The 23,270-nt window shown below is 43.9% G+C and overlaps 1 protein-coding gene across 5 annotated transcripts in view; it reads left to right on the forward strand.

The window, feature by feature from the left end:
• Positions 1 to 2,371: 2,371 nt before the first annotated feature.
• The window catches only part of TBXAS1 (thromboxane A synthase 1), a 218,014-nt gene continuing 197,115 nt past the window's right edge, over positions 2,372 to 23,270 (forward strand). For 2 of the 5 annotated variants that reach the window (XM_079992705.1, XM_079992709.1), the window contains exons 1-2: positions 2,372 to 2,531; positions 13,930 to 14,124. In XM_079992705.1, coding sequence (XP_079848831.1) covers positions 14,021 to 14,124 — 104 coding nt within the window. In that variant the 5' untranslated portion in view covers positions 2,372 to 2,531; positions 13,930 to 14,020. Of the gene's footprint in view, positions 2,532 to 8,419; positions 8,510 to 12,989; positions 13,012 to 13,929; positions 14,125 to 23,270 lie in introns of those variants that run through there. The other 3 variants (XM_079992708.1, XM_079992706.1, XM_079992707.1) reach the window with 3 other exon arrangements.

Here is a 23,270-nt window from a genome sequence, read left to right on the forward strand (position 1 = left end):
AGCACTGACATCCTGGCATCGATAAGCTGGTTAGCACAAACAATAAAGACCCTGCCTTTGGGCTTACAATCTCTAAAGACAGGACACACACACACAGAGAAAATGGATGGGGAGGGAGGAGAAAACAAGCAAACTTAGGTATATATTAACATAAAACATTTTTTTTAACTTATGCCAACCAACGTTTATGGGAAGCCTGACAGCCAAGACAATATTAGTAAAAACACTGGAACAATGCATGTGCGAAGAGGCTCAAATCCTGCTTAATCAATACATTGTGCAGCAGCAACCTTTTTCACGGGGCTTGTGATTCTGGAGGTCCATTCAGAGTGTTATTCTTATTGATGCTACTTCGGGAGAAATTTAAATTGTGGCTGCAGATCCAGCTTTCCAGCACATTCTGGGAACTGCCTGAGGTTTCCATGTGCTGCTGCTGGACCTGGCTTTGCTAAATATCTGGTAGGCCTTGAGAACAGCTTTGTGTAGTAACTCATTATTCTCCAGAGTACATATAAAGGAGCAATATATTAATCACAAAAATCAGATTAAAGAGAGAGGGAGGGGCATTAACCACCAGTATTAAATAACTGGAAGATGAAATATCTAATTATGCAGTTATGTCTAAATTGACTGATTATACTAGCACAGAAGACGGGAGACAAAACCAAACTACATTCCTATTTGGATGGAAACGTTACCTTGAGTATTGGCAGAATAAGGTGCCAGGCTCTAATGACAAGCAGAGCAACCCTATGTTGGATGGAGGGCGGGGGGGGGGGGAGTGATGTGGCATTGCCTTGCGTTGGCCAGGCAGGAGGCGAGGGGCCAACATCTGGCATGAGGGAGGAAGGCACAGTATACAGAGTTGGACCATTGATCCACCAAGCTCTGTATTGCTTACAGGGTCTTTCAGGGTCTCTCATCTACCTGCAGATGCTGGGGATGGAACCTGGGACCTTTTGCAGGAAAAGCGTGGGCTCTGCCGCTGAGCTACAGTTCTTGTCTTTCTCCGTTTTCTAAAAAGCCTGCCCTTGCTGGGAATTAAACAGCTAGGTCCAAGATAGTGTAGTTGAGAGGTCTGGTCCTGGGGCATCCTGGAAGAGCAGAGGGGCTTGGGATACAAGGGATCCTAGGGCACCTTTAAGGGACGTGGGTGGCACTGTGGGTTAAACCACTGAGCCTAGGGCTTGCCTATTAGAAGGTCGGCGGCTTGAATCCCCGCGACGGGGTGAGCTCCCGTTGCTGGGTCCCTGCTCCTGCCAACCTAGCAGTTCGAAAGCACGTCAAAGTGCAAGTAGATAAATAGGTACTGCTCTGGCGGGAAGATAAACGGCGTTTCCGTGCGCTGCTCTGGTTTGCCAGCAGCGGCTTAGTCATGCTGGCCACTCCCTCGGCCAATAAAGCGAGATGAGCGCCGCAACCCCAGAGTCGGTCACGACTGGACCTAATGGTCAGGGGTCCCTTTACCTTTTAGGGAACCTTTGCCCCATTTCAGCATCCCCCCTTCTTTGACCCATTTCAGGATCCAGTACAAGCTATGGCTGGTTGAGATGCTGCCCATGGTAGATCCATGCCTGCAAATTCTTCAACAGGCACTGTCAGGGATTTTGTGGTGGACATATCCCCCTACTCCAAATCAAGTTCCTTTCCATTAGTGGAAGGGAACCTGTGCCCCACCCTAACCCCTTCCAGCTAGCAGATCTGGGGGGGGGGGGGAGGATGCACTCCCAACTTGTTTTCATTCTTATATTAGAAAAGCATTTCTTTCTTTTCTGATTTAAGACCTCCAGGTCACCAAGGTTCAAATCCCCCCCACTCAGCTACAAAGTTCACTGGGTGACTGTGGGCCAGCCACTGTTTCTCAACCTAGCCTACATCACAGGGTTGTTGTGCGGGTTAAATAAGGGAAGTAGAGAACTATCTCAGCCGCCTTGAGCTCCTTGTAGGAAATTATATAAATGGGTAAACTAAAATAGTTAAAATTAGTTTCATAACAATAAAACACAAATTAAAAATAAATATTTTTTTTTAAAAAATGTAGAAAGGTCCTGAAAGTGAATTGCGCCATCGCCAAAGCAGAGTATTGCAAAGATAAGCCAGTCTTTATAAAACGCCAAAACAATGGAGATATCTTTTCTTACTGTAAAAAAACACATGAAACAGACCGACAATCTCCCTTATTCATGCAAGGATGGATTTTTGCATTTACATTTCTTCTCACCCACCCGCCTAGCAAAAGTCCTCTAGGCACAGCGTAGAAAATAGAACTACAGCTCCCACAATCCATTGTGCCCTGTGGTGGCGGAAGAACAGGATGCTGGGAATAGTAGTTCTAGCGTTTCCTTGCTCCTGGCTTCTTCAAGTTAGGATTTCGAAACACCTGTACCTCATCTGAGGAAGTCCACCCCCCAAAAATAAATACCAGCCCATAGCCTTCGCCCCGCCTTCAAAGCATGCAACTAATGCATTTCTTGCTTGAGAGTCAGCCAGCCAGAAGAAACTTGTGGGCAAAGCATGTTCCCACTGTAAAGGTAAGGCGCTTTTAGGGTTTCTGTTGAATGAATCATGCATTGGAGAGAGAGGCTGTTGCCTTAGAACCTGAGCTCATTCAATTGGTAATAAAGTTAATGATATTTTAAGGGAGCGGGGTGGTTGAATGCCTGTTTTCTTATATAAACACGTGGAAGAGGTTCTCTAGAGATTCAGCATTCCTAGGAACTGGGGGAGTATCTGTGTTCTCCCCGCAATTTCTAAATGAATCAAGAAACCTCATTTGCGATTGCAGCCTTTTGACCCCGAGAATGAATGAAGCTGACTTCTGGCTGCAGCTGCACGGTATAGTTTTTGTTATGCCTCTAAAATTGCTTTTGCTCCCCTTGCGGTTCATTTGCTGGGCTTCCAAATGAGGAAACTGGCGACACGTGTGTGGTACCTGTGTTCCTTCCTAGCTGGCTGTTGTATTAGTGTCGTTTTAAGAGCAGCATAATGGGAGGTATTTGGAAAAGGGGCTGAAAAAGATGCTGTTCTGGTCCACGGGGTTTAATGTGACCTTGTGCACACACACCCTGTGTTATGTACTGAGTTGAATATATTTCACCCTGGTTGTGGGGGGGCTTCTCAAGTTAATTACGGGGGCAGTGAGGAGCAGTGAGAAATCTTTTCCAGTCCACCTTCTGAGGGTGGGGTGGGGGCAAATGCCAGTGGTGAGCAGTGTTAAAGGCAAAAGTAGTTAGGGTAATAAATTTTAATTTTTGTCTTTGTACTGTAGGCTAGTTTTTACATGTTTGCACATATCTCTCTCTCCTGCATCCAGGTAAGCAAAAAGTGCTATTAGTTTGTGGCAACATTCCAACCAGGCAAAAATACTTGAGCTGAGCTTGTGAGGGGTGTGGTCTGGGGGGAGGCTGTGGGCCTGAAAGAGCAGCTTGAGGAGCAGCCTTTGAGGGTTGAACTAGGACCTCAATACCTGGGTCCAAGTCTTCACTCATCCATGCATCTTAGGAAGGGCAACCTTGGGAGAAGGGCAACCTCGGGTCATTTGCTGTCTCTCAGACAAGATGACAGCACAATTTTTATGGAATTGTGTCAGGCAAAAATACCTATTTTTTAATTAATACAGTGGTGCCCCACAAGACGAATGCCTCACAAGACAAAAAACCCGCTAGACGAAAGGGTTTTCCGTTTTGGAGGCGCTTCGCAAAACGAATTTCCCTATGGGCTTGCTTCGCAAGACGAAATGTCTTGCGAGTTTTTCCGACTTTTTTTTCTCCCCCCCCTTTTTCTAAGCCGCTTATCTGCTTATCCGCTAAGCTGATAAGCCGCTAAAAGCCGCTAAGCCGCTAATAGCGCTAATCCGCTAATCCGTCAATGGGCTTGCTTCGCAAGACGAAAAAACCGCTAGACGAAGAGAATCGCGGAACGGATTCTTTTCGTCTTGCGAGGCACCACTGTACTCTTGTTTTCTGGAGGAGTGGTGTTGGCACAAGGATGGGCTCCTGACAAGCAGCGCTCAAGTTTTCTCAGGCCATCTTTGGCGCTGCGGTGGCTTTCATGCCGGGGTGATAACAAGAGAAGAGCAGCTCACAGGGGTGAGCTGGTGGTCATGAGGTTAAAGGTCTGCTTGCCGGGAAGCTGAAACCGGGAGTCCAGAAGGTCTGCTTCTGGCCTTCAGTTCCTCCTCTGCTTGCATCTCAAGTTGCCTTTCAGCAGAAAGCGGTCCCCCGCCCCCGGAAGACTGTAAATGTGGCCAGGCCAGCCTCCACTTGCTGGAATGGAAGAGTCTTTGCTCACTTGTAGAGGTTGTGCTTTTCATCTCCAGGCAGAACTAGGAAAGATCCCTATCTTCCTGATTGACCCATGGCCAATCAGTGTAAACAATACTGAGCTTAGATGAACCACCAAGGCAGCTCTCTGTTACCTGCATGGGCTGATGGAGGATCAGGTAGGCTATGACGTGTTAGGGAACTCAACTCTTAAGCACTTCCTCCAGGATCAAAAAAATTAGCTGTCTGCACAGGCCTGTCTGAGACTAGTTGATCATTTGGGTTTGTGACACAGGTATGTTTCCAAACCAAACACACAAATGAAAGGAAGCCAAGAAGCTGTCTTAGTCCAAACGGAGCCATTTGTCAGTTCAGTATTGCCTCGGTTTGACTGGCAGCCTCTTTTCAGGATTTTTGGCAGGAGCATTTGTTAGCAAATTCACTTCAATGGTGCATTGAATTCACATTGCTTTAGAGCAGGGTTCCTCAAGCATAGAGGGTCTGCAGCTGGTTTTGGACCACAACTCCCATCCTCCTTAGCTATCATGACCTGTGGTCAGGGATGATAACTGTAGTCCAAAACCATATGGAAATCCAAGTTGGGGAAACCCTGCTTTAGAGCATCTTTCCTAGCAGAATGCCCTCCACATTTTTTGGACTAGGACTCCCATCAGTCTCAAGCAACATGGCTGTGCTGGCTGGGGCTGATGGGAGTTGAAGTTCTAAACACTAGGTTGGGGAAGGTTGTTTTGCAGTAAGGCTAACTCTGGCCAGTTGACCTACAAGACACAAGTGCTGAGTTTAATACATAAATGAGGAAAAGTACCAGCTGCAGCAACATAGCAAGCATTGTCTCGAGGTCAGAGAGCGAGACACGTTTTTAACCAATGACAGAGAATAATGTGGGATCACTTTTGCTTGTTTGGCGGAAAGCAATCTATGAGATCTGAAACCAAAGCAGCAATGCTTAAAAGAATTGGTGTGGTTCTTACGTTAAAAAATGTGTCTACTAGATTTGACTGCTCTGATAGCTTAATTGTTTTTGGTATTAAAATGCCAGAGGGCCATAAAATAATATTTGTGTGAGAAGTTGGCAAAACCGGCCTAAAGTGCCTCAGATATCCTAAAGTATTAGTGCTAAGGTGGCAGCAGCAGTAGCATAATAAAAATAGAAATAGTAGAATCACAGAACTGTAGAGTTGGGAGGGAAAACCAAGGGTAATCTAGTCGAACCCCCCCACAATGCAGGAATTACAGTCATACCTGGGTTACAGCTGCTTCAGGTTGCATTTTTTCAGCTTGCGGACTGCCGAAACCCAGAAGTACCGGAACGGGTTACTTCCGGGTTTCGGCAGTCGCACATATGCAGAAGCACCGCATCTCAGCCCGCGCATGCTCAGACACAGGTTGCGAACATGCATCCCACACAGATCACATTCACAACCCGAGCGTCCACTGTACAGCTAAATAATATGTGAAACATTTGCATTTTCAAACATAAACATATGCTAGTTTGATTCATGTGCAAAAGAAAGAACAGAAAAGAAAAAGGCATACATTGGATGCTAGGCCATTTCTTTGCTGAAAGGAGTCCTGTTAAATACCCCCCATTTATACATACAACCTACCTGTGCGCACACCCAGCGTGTTTTCCTTGCTTAGCAGGATCTGACAAGGAAGCATGAGGGCTCTGGCATGCTCAGGGGGTTCCTGACTTTGCATGATTTTGCCTTTGCATGCAGACCCCCAGAACTGAACTTTCACGTAAGTGGCGGACCCAGCTGTAATGGCAAAAAGAGGACCAACTGCAGTGAAGTCCAAGTGCACTTTGGTGCTTGAAGAGAACTCTGGCATGCTGCATAATGATTAAGGTGCCATGCCATAGTGCTCCCCTGCAGTGTGGTTTCATGTGGAAATCTGCTTGTTAAAAGATATTCTACATATACCAGAACAGGGTTTCACCAGGCCTTTTGGAGTGGTGTGCACATTTGCGTCATAACTCTCTTTCTAGGAGGGCTAGAGACTGACTGCTTTTGTTACGAAAGCTTAGAGGTTGGTGCACCAATGAAGGCCTTCATGGGTCACTGGTACCAGCAGTTAGAATTCTGGACACTCTTATATCAGTTCAGGTGCAGGCGAAGAAGGTGTGATATTTTCTGAATGCATTTCCTGCATGTGATAAAACTAGCACTTCAGGGAGACTGGCATGCTAGACTTCTCTTCTAGAGTACCAAGACAGAAATATATATGAGAAAATTAAAGAATAGGACCCAAACTATGGTGGTTAGAATTGGAGGGGAGGAAAGCCCAAATTCAGATCCCCACATGGCCGTGATGATTTCTGGGTGCCCTTGGGCTGATCACTTGCTCTTAGCCTAAACTACCTCAAAGGGCTGTTGTAAGGATAAAATGGGATGGGATGAATCCTGCATGATGCCTCGAGAAAGAGGAGATATAAATGCAATAATTACATTCTAGACACCGTGTGTCAAGTGTAGCTTTCTGAGTCTACAGAGGTCACCATTTCCATGATACCTCGATGTGTTCAGACTTGGTGCTCCGAGTTTTATGGATGCAGTAAACCTGCTGATTCACTTTGTCCTCGCTGCCACACCTTTAAATGGACAAAGGCGAACCTACCCTAAATTCTGTGTGTCAGATGCTCAACCCAGTTGCATTTTTTTCCAAGTGGAGGGTTTTTGGATGCAACTGGGGACACTGACATTTACCGTATACCTGTGAAATACCGGTAAATGCAGGGTTTGTTCTTTTAAGTCAGTACCCTGGATAATATCTCCTGCACCTGGTGACCGGGTAATGTATTTGTCATTTCTCCCTGCAGCTTCATTCATGTATGGAACACCCTCCCTGCACCTTGAAAGGGAATATATGGGGGACAAAATCATATTACCAGCCAGAGTTTCTCCACACTTGCTCTTTTGTTGACTGCAGGGGATTCTCATTGTATACACTTGCGGCAGCTCCGTGGCCCTGATCATACCCCTCGAGGTGTGATGGAAACAGTAAATGTTTTATTAGCGAAGAACTCCATTGCAATTTAATATTTGAAACATAAAGAGTGCAGCAGCTAGAGTGATGGGGCCTAACTACTTGTTACATTAATTGTGTGGCCTGCGGGAGTTAAATGTTTTAATCTGAGGTATATAGGGGTGGATTTTCGCCGTGAAGCGAGGTTTAACTCCTCCTTTTCTAGGGAGGGAACGTTGAGAGGGGAAGGTCTGGGTAGCCTCTCTTTTGTCTTTCTCTTGCCCGTTCCCCAAATTGTGCCTGGAGCCAGGGGGCTGAAACCTCTTCCCCCCACAACCCTCACGCAGAACTCAAACAACTCAGCTTCAGTCTGATTTATTTATTCGAGGCACCTGCAAAATGGCATCTTGAATTCCTCCCCGCCAATTACAGTAGCTGATGCTGGGAGGGTAGCCCCCGGCTTGTCTCCATGTCACATGTATGATGTCATGTGTGTAACACTCCCCCCCCCCCCCATGGAACAAGCTGGCGCCTCAGCTCCCAGCTCAGTTAATGTCCTGTATTGGAGCCTGGCTGAAGAGAGACTTCTTCCTATTTTATGTCATTCATTGCTGTCATAAAATTAACTGGGGCGGTCTGTATTTTATTGAATGAAAAAAAAAAAGTTTTCAAGCAGCAATTTTGAATAACAAAAAGTTGGTGGGCGCTCTCTCTGCAAACATGCTTTTTAATTTTGTCTTGTCGAAGCCTTTGTTGTCAAGATCCGCTTTGACTGACAGTTTGGGGTGTATGCTGGAGAGTTGGCTTTTGCCTTGAACTTTAGGGCATTTTACTGTAAAATGAATAGTTTAAAGTAAACATTTGTCCATGGATCCATGCTGGTAGCATGGGAAGAAGACAACACAGAACTTCTGGCTTTTCAGTTGATTGTATAGAAATAGATCATTATAATACAAACTGTTTTGACATTTACTAGCACACTGCTGTCTATTTGCCAAGATTGTTATTTCCAGCAACACAAAAACAAGATCTTACTTCTCCCTCTGCCCTGCTCTTTCTCTTTTGAGCCCTTTCCTTCCGCCTTTGAAACAGGCTGATAAGACTACATTCCTCTGGTGGAAAGGAAAATGTAAGACCTCTGTATGTTGGAAGTGTAGAAGCTGATATATGTCGTTCATGTATTGTAAATGCATATATGCTGGGAAAGTGAAGCGGAGTTTATGGCAACATCTTTTCTCCCAGGGCTGCTATAGTTAAAGGTGCGTTGGTGTTTTAGCTCCATTATAAACCTGTGTTCTCCAAGGTTTACAATCCTCTTTAAGTGTCGGCGTGCTAGTCTTGATTTGTAATATGTTATGGGGGTTGGGTGGGCAATTCACATGCAGGTTTATTCCAATTGATGTTGAGGCAAAGGAGGCGAGTTGGTGCCAGTGTTGCTTTAACAGCAGCCAGCAGTGTAATCTCAGCGCACACCTATTTTTCCAACAGATTTAATTGGAGTTATGGAGCTTATCTAGGGGAGCACATTGATGCAGTGATTCCTTTTTACCTTCAGTCCCCTTGTTCAAACTCTTTTGAGCCCAGCACATGAAGGTGGGTGCTGAATGGCTGTGTTCGGTGGGAAGCTTGTTTGCTTGAAATAAGTAAGCAACTTTATTTTCTTGCATGCAAACAGATCCCCTTGTGGATATGGGGAGTATAGTCTCAGTATGAGGATTTTGCATCCTCAGAAATATGTCGACCAACAATGGCGTGTGGTGACATTTTTCATAGGGGAACAGTTAAGGCCAGAGGTGCCAGTTTAGGGAGGGAGACACGATGCTCATGCATGGGACATCGTGCGTATGAGCATCGCACCACCCTCCCTAAGCTGGGCAGAAGCTTCCCAAGCTTTGGGAAGGAGGCGTCAGGGGAACATTTAAGGTATACTAGTCTAGTCCCCCAAGTCCACTGACTGCTTACTACTGTCTGCCAACCAGGCTTTAGTCATGGCTACCCATGAATGAATGATTATTTCTTAATAATAATAATTTTATTATTTATACCTCTCCCATCTGGCTGGGTTTCCCCAGCCACACATCCATATCCTACTGCCTTTCCTCCAAGGCATGCATTCAACTGCCTTAGGGCCAAACTAGAAAACCCCTGGCTCTTTTGGCACTGGAAGAAAATCCTACATTGGCTCCACTGAGCTCACCTCCACACCATACATTTAAAGCACTATTATACCACTTTTAACAGTCATGGCTTCCCCCAAAGAATCCTGGGATCTGTAGTTTCCCCATCACAAAGCTACAGTTCCCAGGATTCTTTGCAGGAAGCCATGCACTTTAAAGATGCTTGAACAGTGACCTAAGTGATTCCCCACACCCCGCACACCAACAAATACTGGCTTGAGAAGAACTCACATTCATATGTCTGTTCTGACCTGCTTATGTATTAATCGGTTTATCCACAAGGATAAAAGCATAGTTTTTGAGGACCACCCCACACAAAATACACATTGTACCCTGAGCTATTTGAATGCCTTCTGTTACACTTTTTAATGAAGATTTGTATTATTAATATTATTATTTTGTATACAGCTTAATGCTGAAATAGGTTTCTAAGTGGCTTAAAGGTAAAAGGTAAAGGTACCCCTGCCCGTACGGGCCAGTCTTGACAGACTCTGGGGATGTGCACCCATCTCACTTAAGAGGCCAGGGGCCAGCGCTGTCCGGAGACACTTCCGGGTCACGTGGCCAGCGTGACATCTCTGCTCTGGCGAGCCAGAGCCGCACATGGAAACGCCGTTTACCTTCCCGCTGGTAAGCGGTCCCTATTTATCTACTTGCACCCGGAGGTGCTTTCGAACTGCTAGGTTGGCAGGCGCTGGGACCGAGCAGCGGGAGCGCACCCCGCCGCAGGGATTCGAACCGCCGACCTTTCGATCGGCAAGTCCTAGGTGCTGAGGCTTTAACCCACAGCGCCACCTGCGTCCCTTCTAAGTGGCTTACAAAATATAAAAACCTCTTACGCAGAATAAAATGATCCCGTGAACACATAAAAATATAAGCATTTATAATTTTAAACAACCAAAGGTAGAGTTAACATGAATGGCTCTGGATCATAAAATGACTACTTCTGCATACTAAAAAAGAAAAGAGTCTTTACAGATTTGCATACACTTTTCACATGCTAATTTATATGTATAGAATATGTATATGTAATTTATATGTATTTGTATACTTTATGGAATCATAGAGTTGGAAGGGACCATGAGGATCATCTAGTCCAACCCCTGCAATGCAGGAATATGAGGCTGCTCCATACAGGGATTGAACCCTCAACCTTGGCATTATCAACACCACACTCTAACCAACTGAGCTATCCATCTTATTCTTACTAAAACACTCCATCTCGCCATAGTGAAGAAGACTGTGACCTGGCGGCCTGTGTGCTTGCTCAGTCTGGGGCCCAGATGCTGACTGTTGAGAGCTCAAGGCCCTGCTCACCTTTCTTAGCAACCGTACATTGCTATGCAAGATCATAGGATGCTGCCATTGGTGTCCATCTGGCTCAGTGAATGTAAAGACTGAAGGAAAACTCCCTCCTTGCTTGAGAAGGGTAGTCTGCTGTAATTTCCCTGTCTTCGAGTTTAATGCAGTTGCTTTCTGAAACAGCGGTAAAGTGGCAGAGCATGTATTGATCCAGAGTGACTAGCATATGGAAGCCGCTGGCATTATTAATACAATAAAGTAAGGGTGTCTCTGTGAACTACTATGCAGAGCTGGGGAACTGGTTAACCCTTTTAGTAGTCTCTAGGGAATGCTGGGGTGGCATTCATTTGGTTACACAGCTCAGGGAACATAACATGATTTGGTAATAGCAGGGCCAAGTCACCTTAGATTTAAACTTTGTTAGCAATTTTATTTTTACAGTAAGAGTAGAAAATGCCAGATATTAGAGAAGCCACAAATGTTAAATCAAAGCTGTTCCCTTGGGAGAAACTATATATTCTGTTCTTTTATAGTTCTGGGAATTCAGGCTGTTGAGTGCCCATTTCTCAGAGCTGCTCGAGGAAAACACAGACTTCTAATTCTCAAGAAATATGGCCAAACTGCAAAAAAAAACAAAAAACAAAAAACAAAAAACTTTGTGTTTGTGTGTTTAATTCTTTTAAAAAAGCCATCATCACTAGACTTGGGCTTGTTCCAGAGGCTGGATATCTAGTTTTACGTTCTAGCTTTCAAGCAACCAGTGACAACTAGTAGGATTTTGCTGAAACAATGTGCTGTGTTGGAAGAAGGTTATTGGTGAATTTGTACGGTGACTAGATGTCTCTCCTCAGATCTGGAATGGCTTGCAGGTATTACTGCAACTAGTTTGTCTTGGTGTATGGCTGCTAAAGTCTACATGCATGAGCAGTGCCCTGTCAGAGGAGGGAGAAACTGGAGAAGTCATCTGCTATGGGCTCCCTCTGTGGATAAAATGCCTTAGGGTGCTTCTAGACTGTCTGTTTTTTTGGGTGCGATTCAGTCATAAGCAGGCAAATAGAAGTGGCACATGGAAAGCTGATTTGGTGCTCTTGCACAACAAACCCACTTCTCCCCTTGTCTCATCAGATTTCTTGCCAGAAGCAAAGTGACGGGGAAATGCAGTGGAAAGTGGGATAGTATATACTTGAATGCCACTGTGGATGTGAGGTAAGCAGAATTGAGGCTGTAGAATGTGGTGGTGGGGGGGTTGCTCAGCCCTGGGGAAAAATCATATTCCCACTCCCCAGAGCTGCTGCTTTTCCCTGAGAGAGAATCTTCTGTTGGCACTTAGAGAAGCTTTCTTGTCAAGACGGGTAGCAGTTTGGAGAAGGTGGGAGTGAATTTTATCATGATTGTAGCAACGGAGGGGACAGAGTTAAGCTTCCTTCCCATGTGCCACAGTCCTGATTCTGCTCACCTATGCAGCTGCTGTTTACATTTCAAAATGGAAATTAAGTTGCTTTCGGACAACAAACAACACTTATAGATTGGCCCTTGTATTGATTTTAAATAGTGTTTAAATAATGTTTATCTGCATCCCTTCATTTTTAAGATAGATAGATAGATAGGGTATCTATCTATCTCTATCTATCTATCATCTATTATCTATCTATATCATCTATCTATCTATATCATCTATCTATCTATCATCTATCTATCATCTATCATCTGTCTTAGGGTGAAGTGCTGGAAAACATCAGAACAAAAATCCACCAAACCCCCAAATTTACAGTACATTAAAAAAATAAGGACGCTTCAAACTCAAACAACCGTCCACAGTACAGCACCATAAACAAGTCAGTAAAAACCATCACTCACAATAGCTGAGTAATAAAAGATAAGAAAATGGTTTTGGTGAACAGGTAGGTCTTTCAAAGGAATCGGGAAGGTGTTGCAATGAAGAGGGAATTTCAGCTGGCTGTTATTTTCACCCTGGTTGTAAGATAACTTGGATCCCCTCCTGCCTGAGGGGGGATAGAGATCAAAGGTGGCCACAGTTGCAGACCTAACTAGAACATTTGGGAAAGTTTTATGGAGTTGGGAGTCAGGTGTGGCTTACTACCAGTCCTGATCTCTCTCTCTCACACCCACACATTCCTTCATACATTCAGGCTGGGTTTGATGGGAGTTATAGTCCAAAACATCCCAAGGGTTGGGGAAAGTCTAGTCTTCACCATCTGTGATTGAAAACTCAATGATTGGAGGGAGTGTCGCTTGGTGATAGAGCAGGCCAAAAGTCCTAGGTCTAGTTTTCAAATGAAAAAAATCTTGGGGAAGGCATGGTGGGGGGGGGGGCAGGACTTTTGTGGGGGGGGCAAAACCAACGTGACTGGTCAGTTAAGTATTTATATTGTTTTACTTGATCTGTGGGGGGCAGCTGTCCCCCCTTGGCTACACCTATGGGGGAGGGCCTTGCTGGCAGAGACCTTCTGCCAGTCAAAGTAGGCAGCACTGACTTTGATGGATCAAGTCTTATATTTATAAGAAGAGCCTGCTGGATGAGGCCTAGTCTAGTCCAGCATCCTGTTCTCACAGTGGCCAACCAAACGCCTATGGGACTTAATGTAAGGCCCCCTCATATCTTCACTGGGCTCCGGATTGAATGCTGAGGATTGCATTGCCATGGAGACTGATTCTTCCTTCCCTTCCAGAGATGAACCTTACTAACACATATTAGCAGTTCTGCGAAGAAGGAAACTTGCCCTCCCAAAGCCTGACGGAGTCTTAATCTTTGAGTAGCACATTTCCAGAGCTGTCTGTCGAACACCGTTCCTATTAATCAGCAGAGCCTTCCCCAAATCTTCATATTGTCTAGGATATTTTCTATTAAAAAGTGATAAAGAAGTTCCATCGATTTCTCACCTACTGCCCTCCAGGCTTTTAAATCTATAGATCACGAGAGGCGAGCTGGTTCTTATCTTTTATTCATCCCTTGCTGCAAAACCTGTGGGCCAGCTCTGATATCTCAGGCAGCAACTATGTAAATATTTATTGATGCTGCAGTCATTAAAGGGGTGGGGGAGAAGGAGTTGCTTGGGCCTATTGATGCAGGAAACTCTCAATTCTGCATCTGTTAGGCAGCAAGAACAGGAAAAGTTGGCGTTTTGGGTTTGGAGTTAGACTGCGTCAAACTGACGTTCTTGGTTCCTCTTTCGTTGCAGATTACCATCTGTATAAGAGTTGGACGGCTCTTACCACCTAAACTGAGACTTCCCTTCTTTTTCCTGCTCTACCAGTCTACAGCTGCTGTCGATGAAAATGGGACTAATGGCTGTCTCTGATCTTGGCTTTGTGGAAATGAATGGTACAGCACTGTCAGTGACCTTACTGGCAATTCTCTTGATCCTCTTGGGCTGGTAAGTGGTTACATTAAATGTTCAGTGGAAGTCTGATATGAATACATTTTTAGGCAGCGCGAGTTCAGTATTCAACGGTTTCTGGGTTAAAGTTGCAGCCCTGAAGACCAGTTTTGTTTGGGAGTTTGAATGGTCTTCGGTGGGACTTAGCACATGCATAACTGAGCCAGACCGTAGCCAGAATTTTCCTTTCTTTGAAGATGGCAATTCCTACAGTAAATGTATGGTTGCAAGAATTGACAAAATTGATTGATTCCTTGCTTTAAAAATTTTATGTTGCATTTTAACTGGGCTCCCCTTCTGTAATCCCCTGGTATTGTACACCATCTGTATATCTGTGGAGTAAAGTTTCACTAAGAGCATTTCCATAAGGTGTTATGTGTTACTCACTGAGAGAAACTGTTAGTGTAATTAAATACCTTGATGTGCTGTAATATTGACATCAATTAATAGATGGATAACAAGAAGGCTGATCGATTTAAATGTTCAACTGGCTGACAACTCTAAAAAATGTATTGGAAACACACACTGTAGCTAACAGAGAACAAAGCTCCAAGTATTTGTTTAAATTGGGTAATTAAAACACCTTTTAATGAAAGGCTATAGATCGGTTATTCTTCCCCTAAAGAATTTCCATAGAAGTTTATTATATTTTGTTTTGTTCCTGGATAACATTGTAATGAGGCTCTTATAGGTAATCAGCACTTAAGTATGGATGTGTTTCAGGACTAGAATCCCCTTGGCAGTAAAAAGTTACCCAGGAGAAACTTTCCATAAGGTTGTATGGATATAATATGCTGAAACAAAGGCAGACTCTTTGTAGATTTAGCCATGGGGGAGAAATTTGATTTGAGTTTGCATTTAAAGGTGAAATTGCCTAATTCATACTTTCTGAAATAATACCAAAACTGAAACACAGCAGTCCTTTGAAATTTGCCCTTCTCCAAATATAGCAATGCAGTTTTCCGGCCAAGTAACACGTATAAAAACGCATATGCTGGAGTAAAGTGTTCATAAAAATGCACGCATTGGTGAATATAGCTTACAGAAATGCTTTACTTTAGGGGAAATTGCTTTGCAAAAATGTGTGTGTGCTCACGTGTGTGTGTGTGTGTGTGTGTGTGTGTGTGTATATATATATATATATATATATATATATATATAGTCAAAATTGTATACATTTGGAGAAACACCTTAAAATGCTGGTGAATTTTCTGAAGGGCTTTAAAAATAAAATAAAATCTCAAACTGATGTGGAAACTGATGTGGAAATAAAATAAAATCTCAAACTGATGTGGAAATGAATTTAAGATTAAGAAAAACAAGAAACTGAAATTGACCGTTTTGCCCATTCCTATATATGGGTGTGATCATGGTGCTGCTATGTGCACTGTGTCAGACGCAATAATCCTTGGTTTATCCTACACAATGTAGTTTCCTTTAATGAGTATATTCTAGTATGAGATGGTTCACCCTATGGAAGTGTTTATGCAAGGCCCGGTTGCAAATTCAGGATCTGTGATCTGAATTGCCCCATGGACGAAATTGGATTGTGCCCATAGTAGTAAATTAAAAAATCACACACACCCCAGCTATTATTTATCCTGTAGGTGAAAACATGCAGGGACCATAAGAATGTAAGGAGGAGAACCCTGCTTGGTCAGAGCAGCAGGCCTATTTTTTCCCACCATTTTGTTTTCCACCATGGAAAACAAACCAGAAGACCACAAGCAAGACATGAACATAGATTCTATATGGCCAGAATTGACTTCGCCAATGGCTGCTATGATTATGTACTACTTCCAGTATCTTAGGAACTATGCTTCTGTATACTGTTTGCTAGGGTTCATGAATGGAAGTGTGCTATTGCATTCATATATTGCTTCTGGGCATCTGATTGGCCACTGTGAAAATGGAATGCTGGACTAGATGGGCTTTTGGTCTGATTCATCAGGGCTCTTCTTATGTCTAGTAACCACTGATAGCCTTATTCTCTGTGGATTTCTCCAATACCCTGTCTAGGTTGGTGGCTAACTCAAATGGGTACCTGTGAATAACCACTGTGGAGCAAGTATCTTTGGTGGAGGGTATATGTAGCAAGGTTAATCTGGGCAGGGGAATATAATGAAATTCAGCCAAAGGGATTTGAGGAAGTCACTTAATAATGTTACCAAGATTTAAACAGGATGTATGTATGTTTGTATACTTTGAATTTTTGAAAATTAATAAAAAAAAAATTGGAAAAAAATAATAATTTGGGCAGGTGAGAAATAGTATGAAGGAAAGGATTAACCATGTTACTCCATCATCATGGCTGTAAACATGGATTTTGAGGACTTCTTACATTTATTTGTGGTTACAAAATCAAAGCAGAATGCAGGAAGCTCCCTTATACTAAGTCAGATCCCTCTAGTTTTCCATTGTCTACCCCGATTGGCAATGGCTCTCCGTGGTTTTCAGGTCTTTTCTTAGCCCTACCTGGAAATGCCAGAAATTGAACCTGAGACATTCTGCATGCAGAAGAGATCTTCTTCCACTGGGCTGCAGCCCTTCACCTATTGCTGTTTGTAGAGTGTTCCAAAGAAAGAGATGTATACATCTGCATAAAGGAAAGATTGAACAAAATAGGTCTGCACATCACTATCATATGTCAAAAAGAAGGAGGGGGAAAGTAATCCAATGGAATAAAGGACTATGCTTATTGCTAGTGCACAAAGAAAATGCAAAAGTACTGGAATGGCTGCTTCAGGGGGCTATCAGGAGAAAACCTGAGGCATTCTAAAATTATTATTCCGGCAATTAAACAATGAACATCATCATGTTTTGATATCATAATGGTTGTTGGTTACAAACAATAAAAATTTGACTGAGTATCAATATTGCCACATTTAAGCAAATGTTCCTGAGGACATTTGTATGCTGGGTTTTAAGAAAGGACAATAAAATTGGTCATTTGCATTCCTGGGTGATCTCCTCACCTTTATTTTGCATTTAGTTTGTTTCGTAACAGATTGGTGTCAGCTGAAGTTACAACCCAGTCATGGCTCTTCTTAGTTTGTAGATATACATTTGCAAAAACTCTGTCCAAGCTCTGGTCATCAGTGTTCTCTTGGCTAACTGATTAGTTAGTTCAAATTATAAGCCCATCCTTCACGTGTAGACCTAGTAAAATCAAATTAAAACAGCAATAATATAAAAAACTCTAAATAGCCCATCATTTAAACAAGAGTTCTAGCAATAATATACAAAACAACTCCTCATAAGTTGGACTTCAGTAAGGAGGTTGGACCAGATAACTCTGTGGGTTGCTTCCAACTCTAGAATTCTATGATTCTATAACTAAAACTGAAGCAGGGTAACTAACCTGTTATGTAACTAGCATATCCTTAACAGAGGTCTTCTGGTCTCAATCTTGGTTCTTTCATGGCTGTCTACCAGTCTGCTGCCATAGTCATTCACCTCACTACTCCTTAATTCCCTCCTTCCTGTTCACTCCTGGATCCATCACAAGCTCCTAGGACTGGAATTCAGGGCAAATCTCTACTTGGCCGTCGAAGTCAGTGGCTGACCTTGGGCCAGTCACCTTGTCTCTCGGCTTAATTTACAGGGTTCTTATGAGGCTAGAACTGGTGCCTGGGTGAGAACAATGTGTGCCATGCTGAGCTCATGGGAGATAGGGTGAGATAATTAATAATTATTAATTAATTCAATACATAATTATAGTTCTCCAGAGGTACGTTTTTAGAACTTGTCGTAATGTTGCAAAGGGTTCTGGAGCATCTTCTCAGCTAAAGTGCACCAGCCTCCAGCAACACAGCATGGAAGGAAACTGGTCCATCACCTTCTCTGATGTTGCAGAGGGTTCTGGGATGCATCTCCAGGCTTGCACTTAATTTTGCAACTAGAGAAATATGATGCCCCACAGATGGGGGTTCACTTCAGGATTATGGTCACCCAGATGTTGATGTTGCTCAGCAAGCTTTTAATATCTGTTCTTGGATATTATTCAAGGTTAACTGCAAAAGAAAACTCCAATATCTTTAAAAGAGCTTGTTGCTTACTTTTTATTCCTCATAATAATTTATAGTCATGAAATCCCACATGGTTTCAGCTATGGAGTCAGAGGTGGGGGTTCAAGACCCTTCCTAAATGGTACTTTTGGTCACAGAACTGCTTGGGAGGTTTTGACTCTGATCTGGGAGTTGCATAAGGATTTTATTTTATGAGGTATGAGTAGGGATCCTACAACAGTGTTTGAAGATGCATACCTCGCCTTCTGAACCCAAGCAGTGATAGATCAGACAAGTTAAAGTGATTTAAAAAAAATATTAAGTTATAGCTATAACACAATAGACCAGATCCTTCTTGCTTATTTCCTGCACTTAGTTAGACCTTGAATGGAGGGATTAATTTACCTGTCTTTCTCTGCTTGTCTGTTTGACCATAGCCTTTAATCCCCTTTCCCCCTCTCCATCCAACTTGGGGTGTCTTTTTCTGATTGGCTCCAAAGATCTTTGTCTGCTCCTCTGCGATAACATCTCGCCCACTTCCTTATCTTGCAGTTCCAGCCGATCAGCAAATTTTGTCTTCTTGCACCATCTCCCGTCCTTCGATTCCTTATTTAGATATTTGTCACACTGCCCTTACCAAAAAACCTTGTGTTCATCAACTTTATCTCTTGCTCAAGCATACTCCATACGCCTTTCTTTGCTTCTAAGTTCCAATCTGCTTTTAGCTATGATAAGTTGCTAGTCTCATAATTCCATGTCCTCATACTGCTGAAGCTTCATACCTGTATGAAATATGTGCATGCTACTTTAGCTCTACTATTACACCCAGCACTAGCACACGTGCCTACTGCAGTGCGCTTGGACAAATGCTTTTTGTCGTTGGTTCCTTTTTGCTAGATTCAGATCATGTTGAGTCTTTTTCGAGAAACCTGCCTGCTTGGTGAATTATGGAGAGGGACAAATTGTCTGACCTTGTTGTGGTTTTAGAGACATGTGGAGCACCAACTAATACATCTCTACCCATCAAGGAGCAAATGCTTCCAAGTTTCTCAAATTTAGACCAGAGCTGATTTCACTTTTACCCCCCAAAGGGTAAGCTAATTGGAGGTGGTTTGGTGACCTATCTTCCAACTGGAATACAGGGATAATGGTTGCATCCAGTGAGACGGTTTGCAGCTTTCATGAGGCTTTAAAGAGAGAGTAAGTGTGGGGTTTGCAAAACTTAGTATCTTTGGATGGCAGATGCTGTGGTTCATCATGCAAAGTATTATTATAATAATATTTTTTTTATCTCTAGTTGCATATTGAGTCGAGTCTTCCATGCCTGGCTATGGATGTGCATATTCCTTTTGTGGCTTTCCTTTTTGCTGTCTGTGAAAGTGTTGATAAAACGAATGTAGGAACTTAACCATCTTTTAGAAGTTTAATGTACCAGAAGCCTGGCATTATGATGAAGAAGCTGTCAAGCTTTCAGACATCTTTGTTCAAAGTGGATCTTCACTGCCTTGTCTAAACAAACCTGAGTGTTGGAAATGTGGAAATGGAGGGGTAGGTGTCTGTATATAAATGTGGAGGACACACTTCAAACAGTGTCGTTTCAGAATTCTGAAACAGGCACTTAGATGCTTGGCTGGAGTTGTTGTTATCTCACAGTCATCTTTGGGGTATAGCTACCCTCATCATTTTCGACCCTTAAGTCCACATACTGACTCTGGCCTCATAATTCATGGTAAAGGTAGGATCAGACTCCATTCTCTTATCTGATCCTTTCTCTCCCCCCCCCCTTTATTTGGAGATAATAAGTCCAGAATGTAGATATCACACCGGGCACTTGACCTAAACTCGCTGCTGCTTCTTCCTAGTTGAAAAATAAACAATGGGCAATGGTGAGATGTCTCTCCAGACTTGTCTTTTTTTGGGGATTAGCACAAATGGAGGGGGGCTTTCAATGGTTCCTTTGTTGGGGAAGGACGCCGCTCCCTTGATGTGCCAAGGACTCGCAAAAACAACAACAACAAAGTTTATTAGCTTGGGCTAATGCAGGTAACAAAACATTTTGCATCACTGCATGGATAACATTCCTCCCTGCACTGTGCTATCATGTCTGAGCTGTTTGCTTACAGAACTGAGGTACCCCTCCTCCCCAACCTCTCCTTTTTATAAGGAGGAAGTTTATAGTCCTCTTCCTGCATATGTGTGGTCAATTGCCAGTTTTCATAGGAGCACAGGGCTGGAAGAGAGGGCTGGGGAAAAAACAAAAGGGGCTTTTCTCTGTTTTTGCAAAAAGCAATAAACAACACCCGCCTTATCACCAGGCTTCTCACAACATTGAATGACTGGAGGGAAGGACCATAGATCCGGGTAGAGCAAATGTTTTGCAAACAGAATGCCCCAGGTGCAGCCCCTGGAGTTGAAAGGATCAAAAATCAGAATGTGGGAAACACCTTTGCCTAAGAGTCTGGGTTAGATTAGACAAGGGCTGCCCAACCAGGAGTACATTTATAAATCTGAGATCAGTTGATCACCAGCAGTGGCGGAGTAAGCTGCATGTGCGCCAGGAGCGGCGGCCATGCAGTGCACTGGGGGGGGGGGGGGTTCTGTTGCACAGGGACGGGACGATCCTCGACGCACCTGGCATGATCCTCCACTCACGGCTGCGGTGGCGGTGGTGCGATCCTCTGCTTGCAGCGACACAATGGTAGCGGCTTGCGCTGCCGTGCCAGGGGGTGGCGGGCCAGCCCCCCAAGGGGTGCCTTTTTGTCACCCCCCTCAGAGATGGCACCCTGGGCGGCCCCCCGCCCCCTTCCTCCTCCAGTGATCACCAGGCCTTTCAAAGCCCCACGCTCAGTGCTTCACAAGACTCAACTACCAGTTGCCTGGAGCCAGTTGACTGACTTGTCAAACTTGGCCCATGATGGATATGGAAGATACCTACTTACCTATATCTTACCTACTGGCCAGATCCACTTCACCACCTCTGGCTCTGTTGTATTGTGAGCCCTGGTCAAAACAATGGCTAACCTAGTCCGAGGCTTTACAGATTCTGTGGTTTGGATTCCAATCAACAGTTAGTGCTTGCTATGTAGGGGCAAGCAGCTACTTCAAGCTAGGAATAACCTGTTTCATGTACTCCTCTCTTTTGCTTGCAACAAAGCTGTGGATCGGAAGCTGTTACAGAACTACTGGCACTGAAAGAAACTGGACTCCTCATTTTCAATGCTTGTTAATAGGTTGCTTTCTTTATAACAGGGGTAGGCAACCTGTTTGCCCTAGACACGGCATTGGGTGGGCATTCAGGGGCTGCCTAGCTGATGCTGGGCGCAGTGAGGAACACACATTCAGTACAAAGATATATTTGTTCAAACAAACACACACACATTTGGGCTGCATCTGGATTGCTCTCTCTCTCTCTCTCTCTCTCTGTGCCTTAGCCTTCCCTCCCAGCAAATCCCAAGCTGCCAAAGATCACTGCCCCTTTGCTGCTATCAGCGGAGACAGTGATCTGGGATGTTTAATTACTGCAGGATGGGGGATGCTTTAATAGCAGTGGCAGGAAGAGTTATCTTCTGCCCGCTGCCCAGCTGGTGACTGAACTGATCAGTTGGGGAAGTGGACAGAGCTCCCCAGGGCACGGTGGGCTCCACAGGGAATGGATGGGGACCACATGCAGCCTAGACCATGCCTTGCCCTCCTGCAATTTATAAAGACCCCTGTTTTCCTAAATCCCACTTGGCCTATCTCTTCACTTTGTGTGTGTCCATGTGCACAAAATAGTCGTCTTCCCTTTCCTTTACGTCTTGCTCCTGTCTACCGACTGCTCCTCAGCCTCAGCCTCAACAGCAGAGAGCCCTGTGCCATGGCAACATTTTAATACTTTGAGTAGAGGTATCTTTTTTGTGATTTTTTTTTAAAAAATCTTATTCCATCTACAAACCAATCAACAAGCGAGACCCTTGAGAGCTATTTCTCTGTAGCCATATTCTTCCAGCTGCTTTCTCTTCTATGCAGCTTGTACCGTAAGTGTGTTTTATATAGAAAAAATATAGGCCAATCTACCTGCTTGGGTGCATGGAGCATTTATTTCCCCGAGACAGCAGCGCTGTCATAAACACTGTGGTTTTTACAATGTGGGTAATAATAAGATTACTAATAGCACTGAGATGTTTGCTTATTTAATAGACTATCATTTAGCCAGCAGAAAACGTCTTGCTGTTGCAGCTGCTGACACTTTACTGGGAATAGTCTCTGTTGTTATATGCTTTTGGGGGGGGGAGTGGGAGGAACACAGGGGGCATGTATTTTAAGGAATAATTTTCATAATGCAAATGCTGGGAGGGAAAGTAAAAAGGACCTCTTTGCCCAAAGCCCAGGAGTGGGGGTGGGGATGGCTGGAACCAAGCTCAGCTCTGTTAATGGCGCAATGATGTCAGGTGTCTAACCTTGTGGGCCAAAAAGTGTGCCAAGCCCCAACAACCAGCTGTGAATCCTTGCAGGCCAAAGCAAAATAAATTAATTCCTTGCAACTTTCTCTTCACCATGATGCCAGTGGGTGCCAGTAGGGTCTCTGTTTGAGAGAACATTCCATAATTATGGCACCCTAGTTGAGAAAATGCTCTTGTATATTTTGATTAGTAAAAATTTACTTTATATTCCATCCCAGGGTAGTTTACTGATAATCTCAAGTGGGGAAGAGTCATGCAACTCAAGATCTGCTTGCTGGCTATTGTGGATGCTGGACCAGATGAGTTTTTGGTCTGACCCACAAGAATCTTCATATATTTGTAAGCCAGCAAATGTGCAAGTCTTTGCTGGATCTGGTTGTTTCTCTAGTATCAATTGGGATGCTGTGGGCGACTAGTGTCTAGAATGGCCTCTTCCAACCAGCAGTCTTGGTAATGCAGGGATTAGTGACACAGCTCCACCTTGCCTGGCCACTGGCTCTATAATTCTCCAGTTCTCTCCTGGAGGAACATCATTTCAGAAGAAAGCAGCTTGTGTTTCTATTACAAAAAAGGAACCCTGGTAGGATCTGGATTTGGGTTTCTTTTAAATGGCAGCCTAGTGATAGGAAGAATTAGCAAGCCGGAATAAAGCAAAGCAAGATAAAATGTTTCTTATTTATAAAAGGGCTCTGTG

The sequence above is a fragment of the Podarcis cretensis genome (genome assembly GCF_951804945.1).
Source record: "Podarcis cretensis genome assembly, chromosome: 10".
NCBI lineage: Eukaryota > Metazoa > Chordata > Lepidosauria > Squamata > Lacertidae > Podarcis > Podarcis cretensis.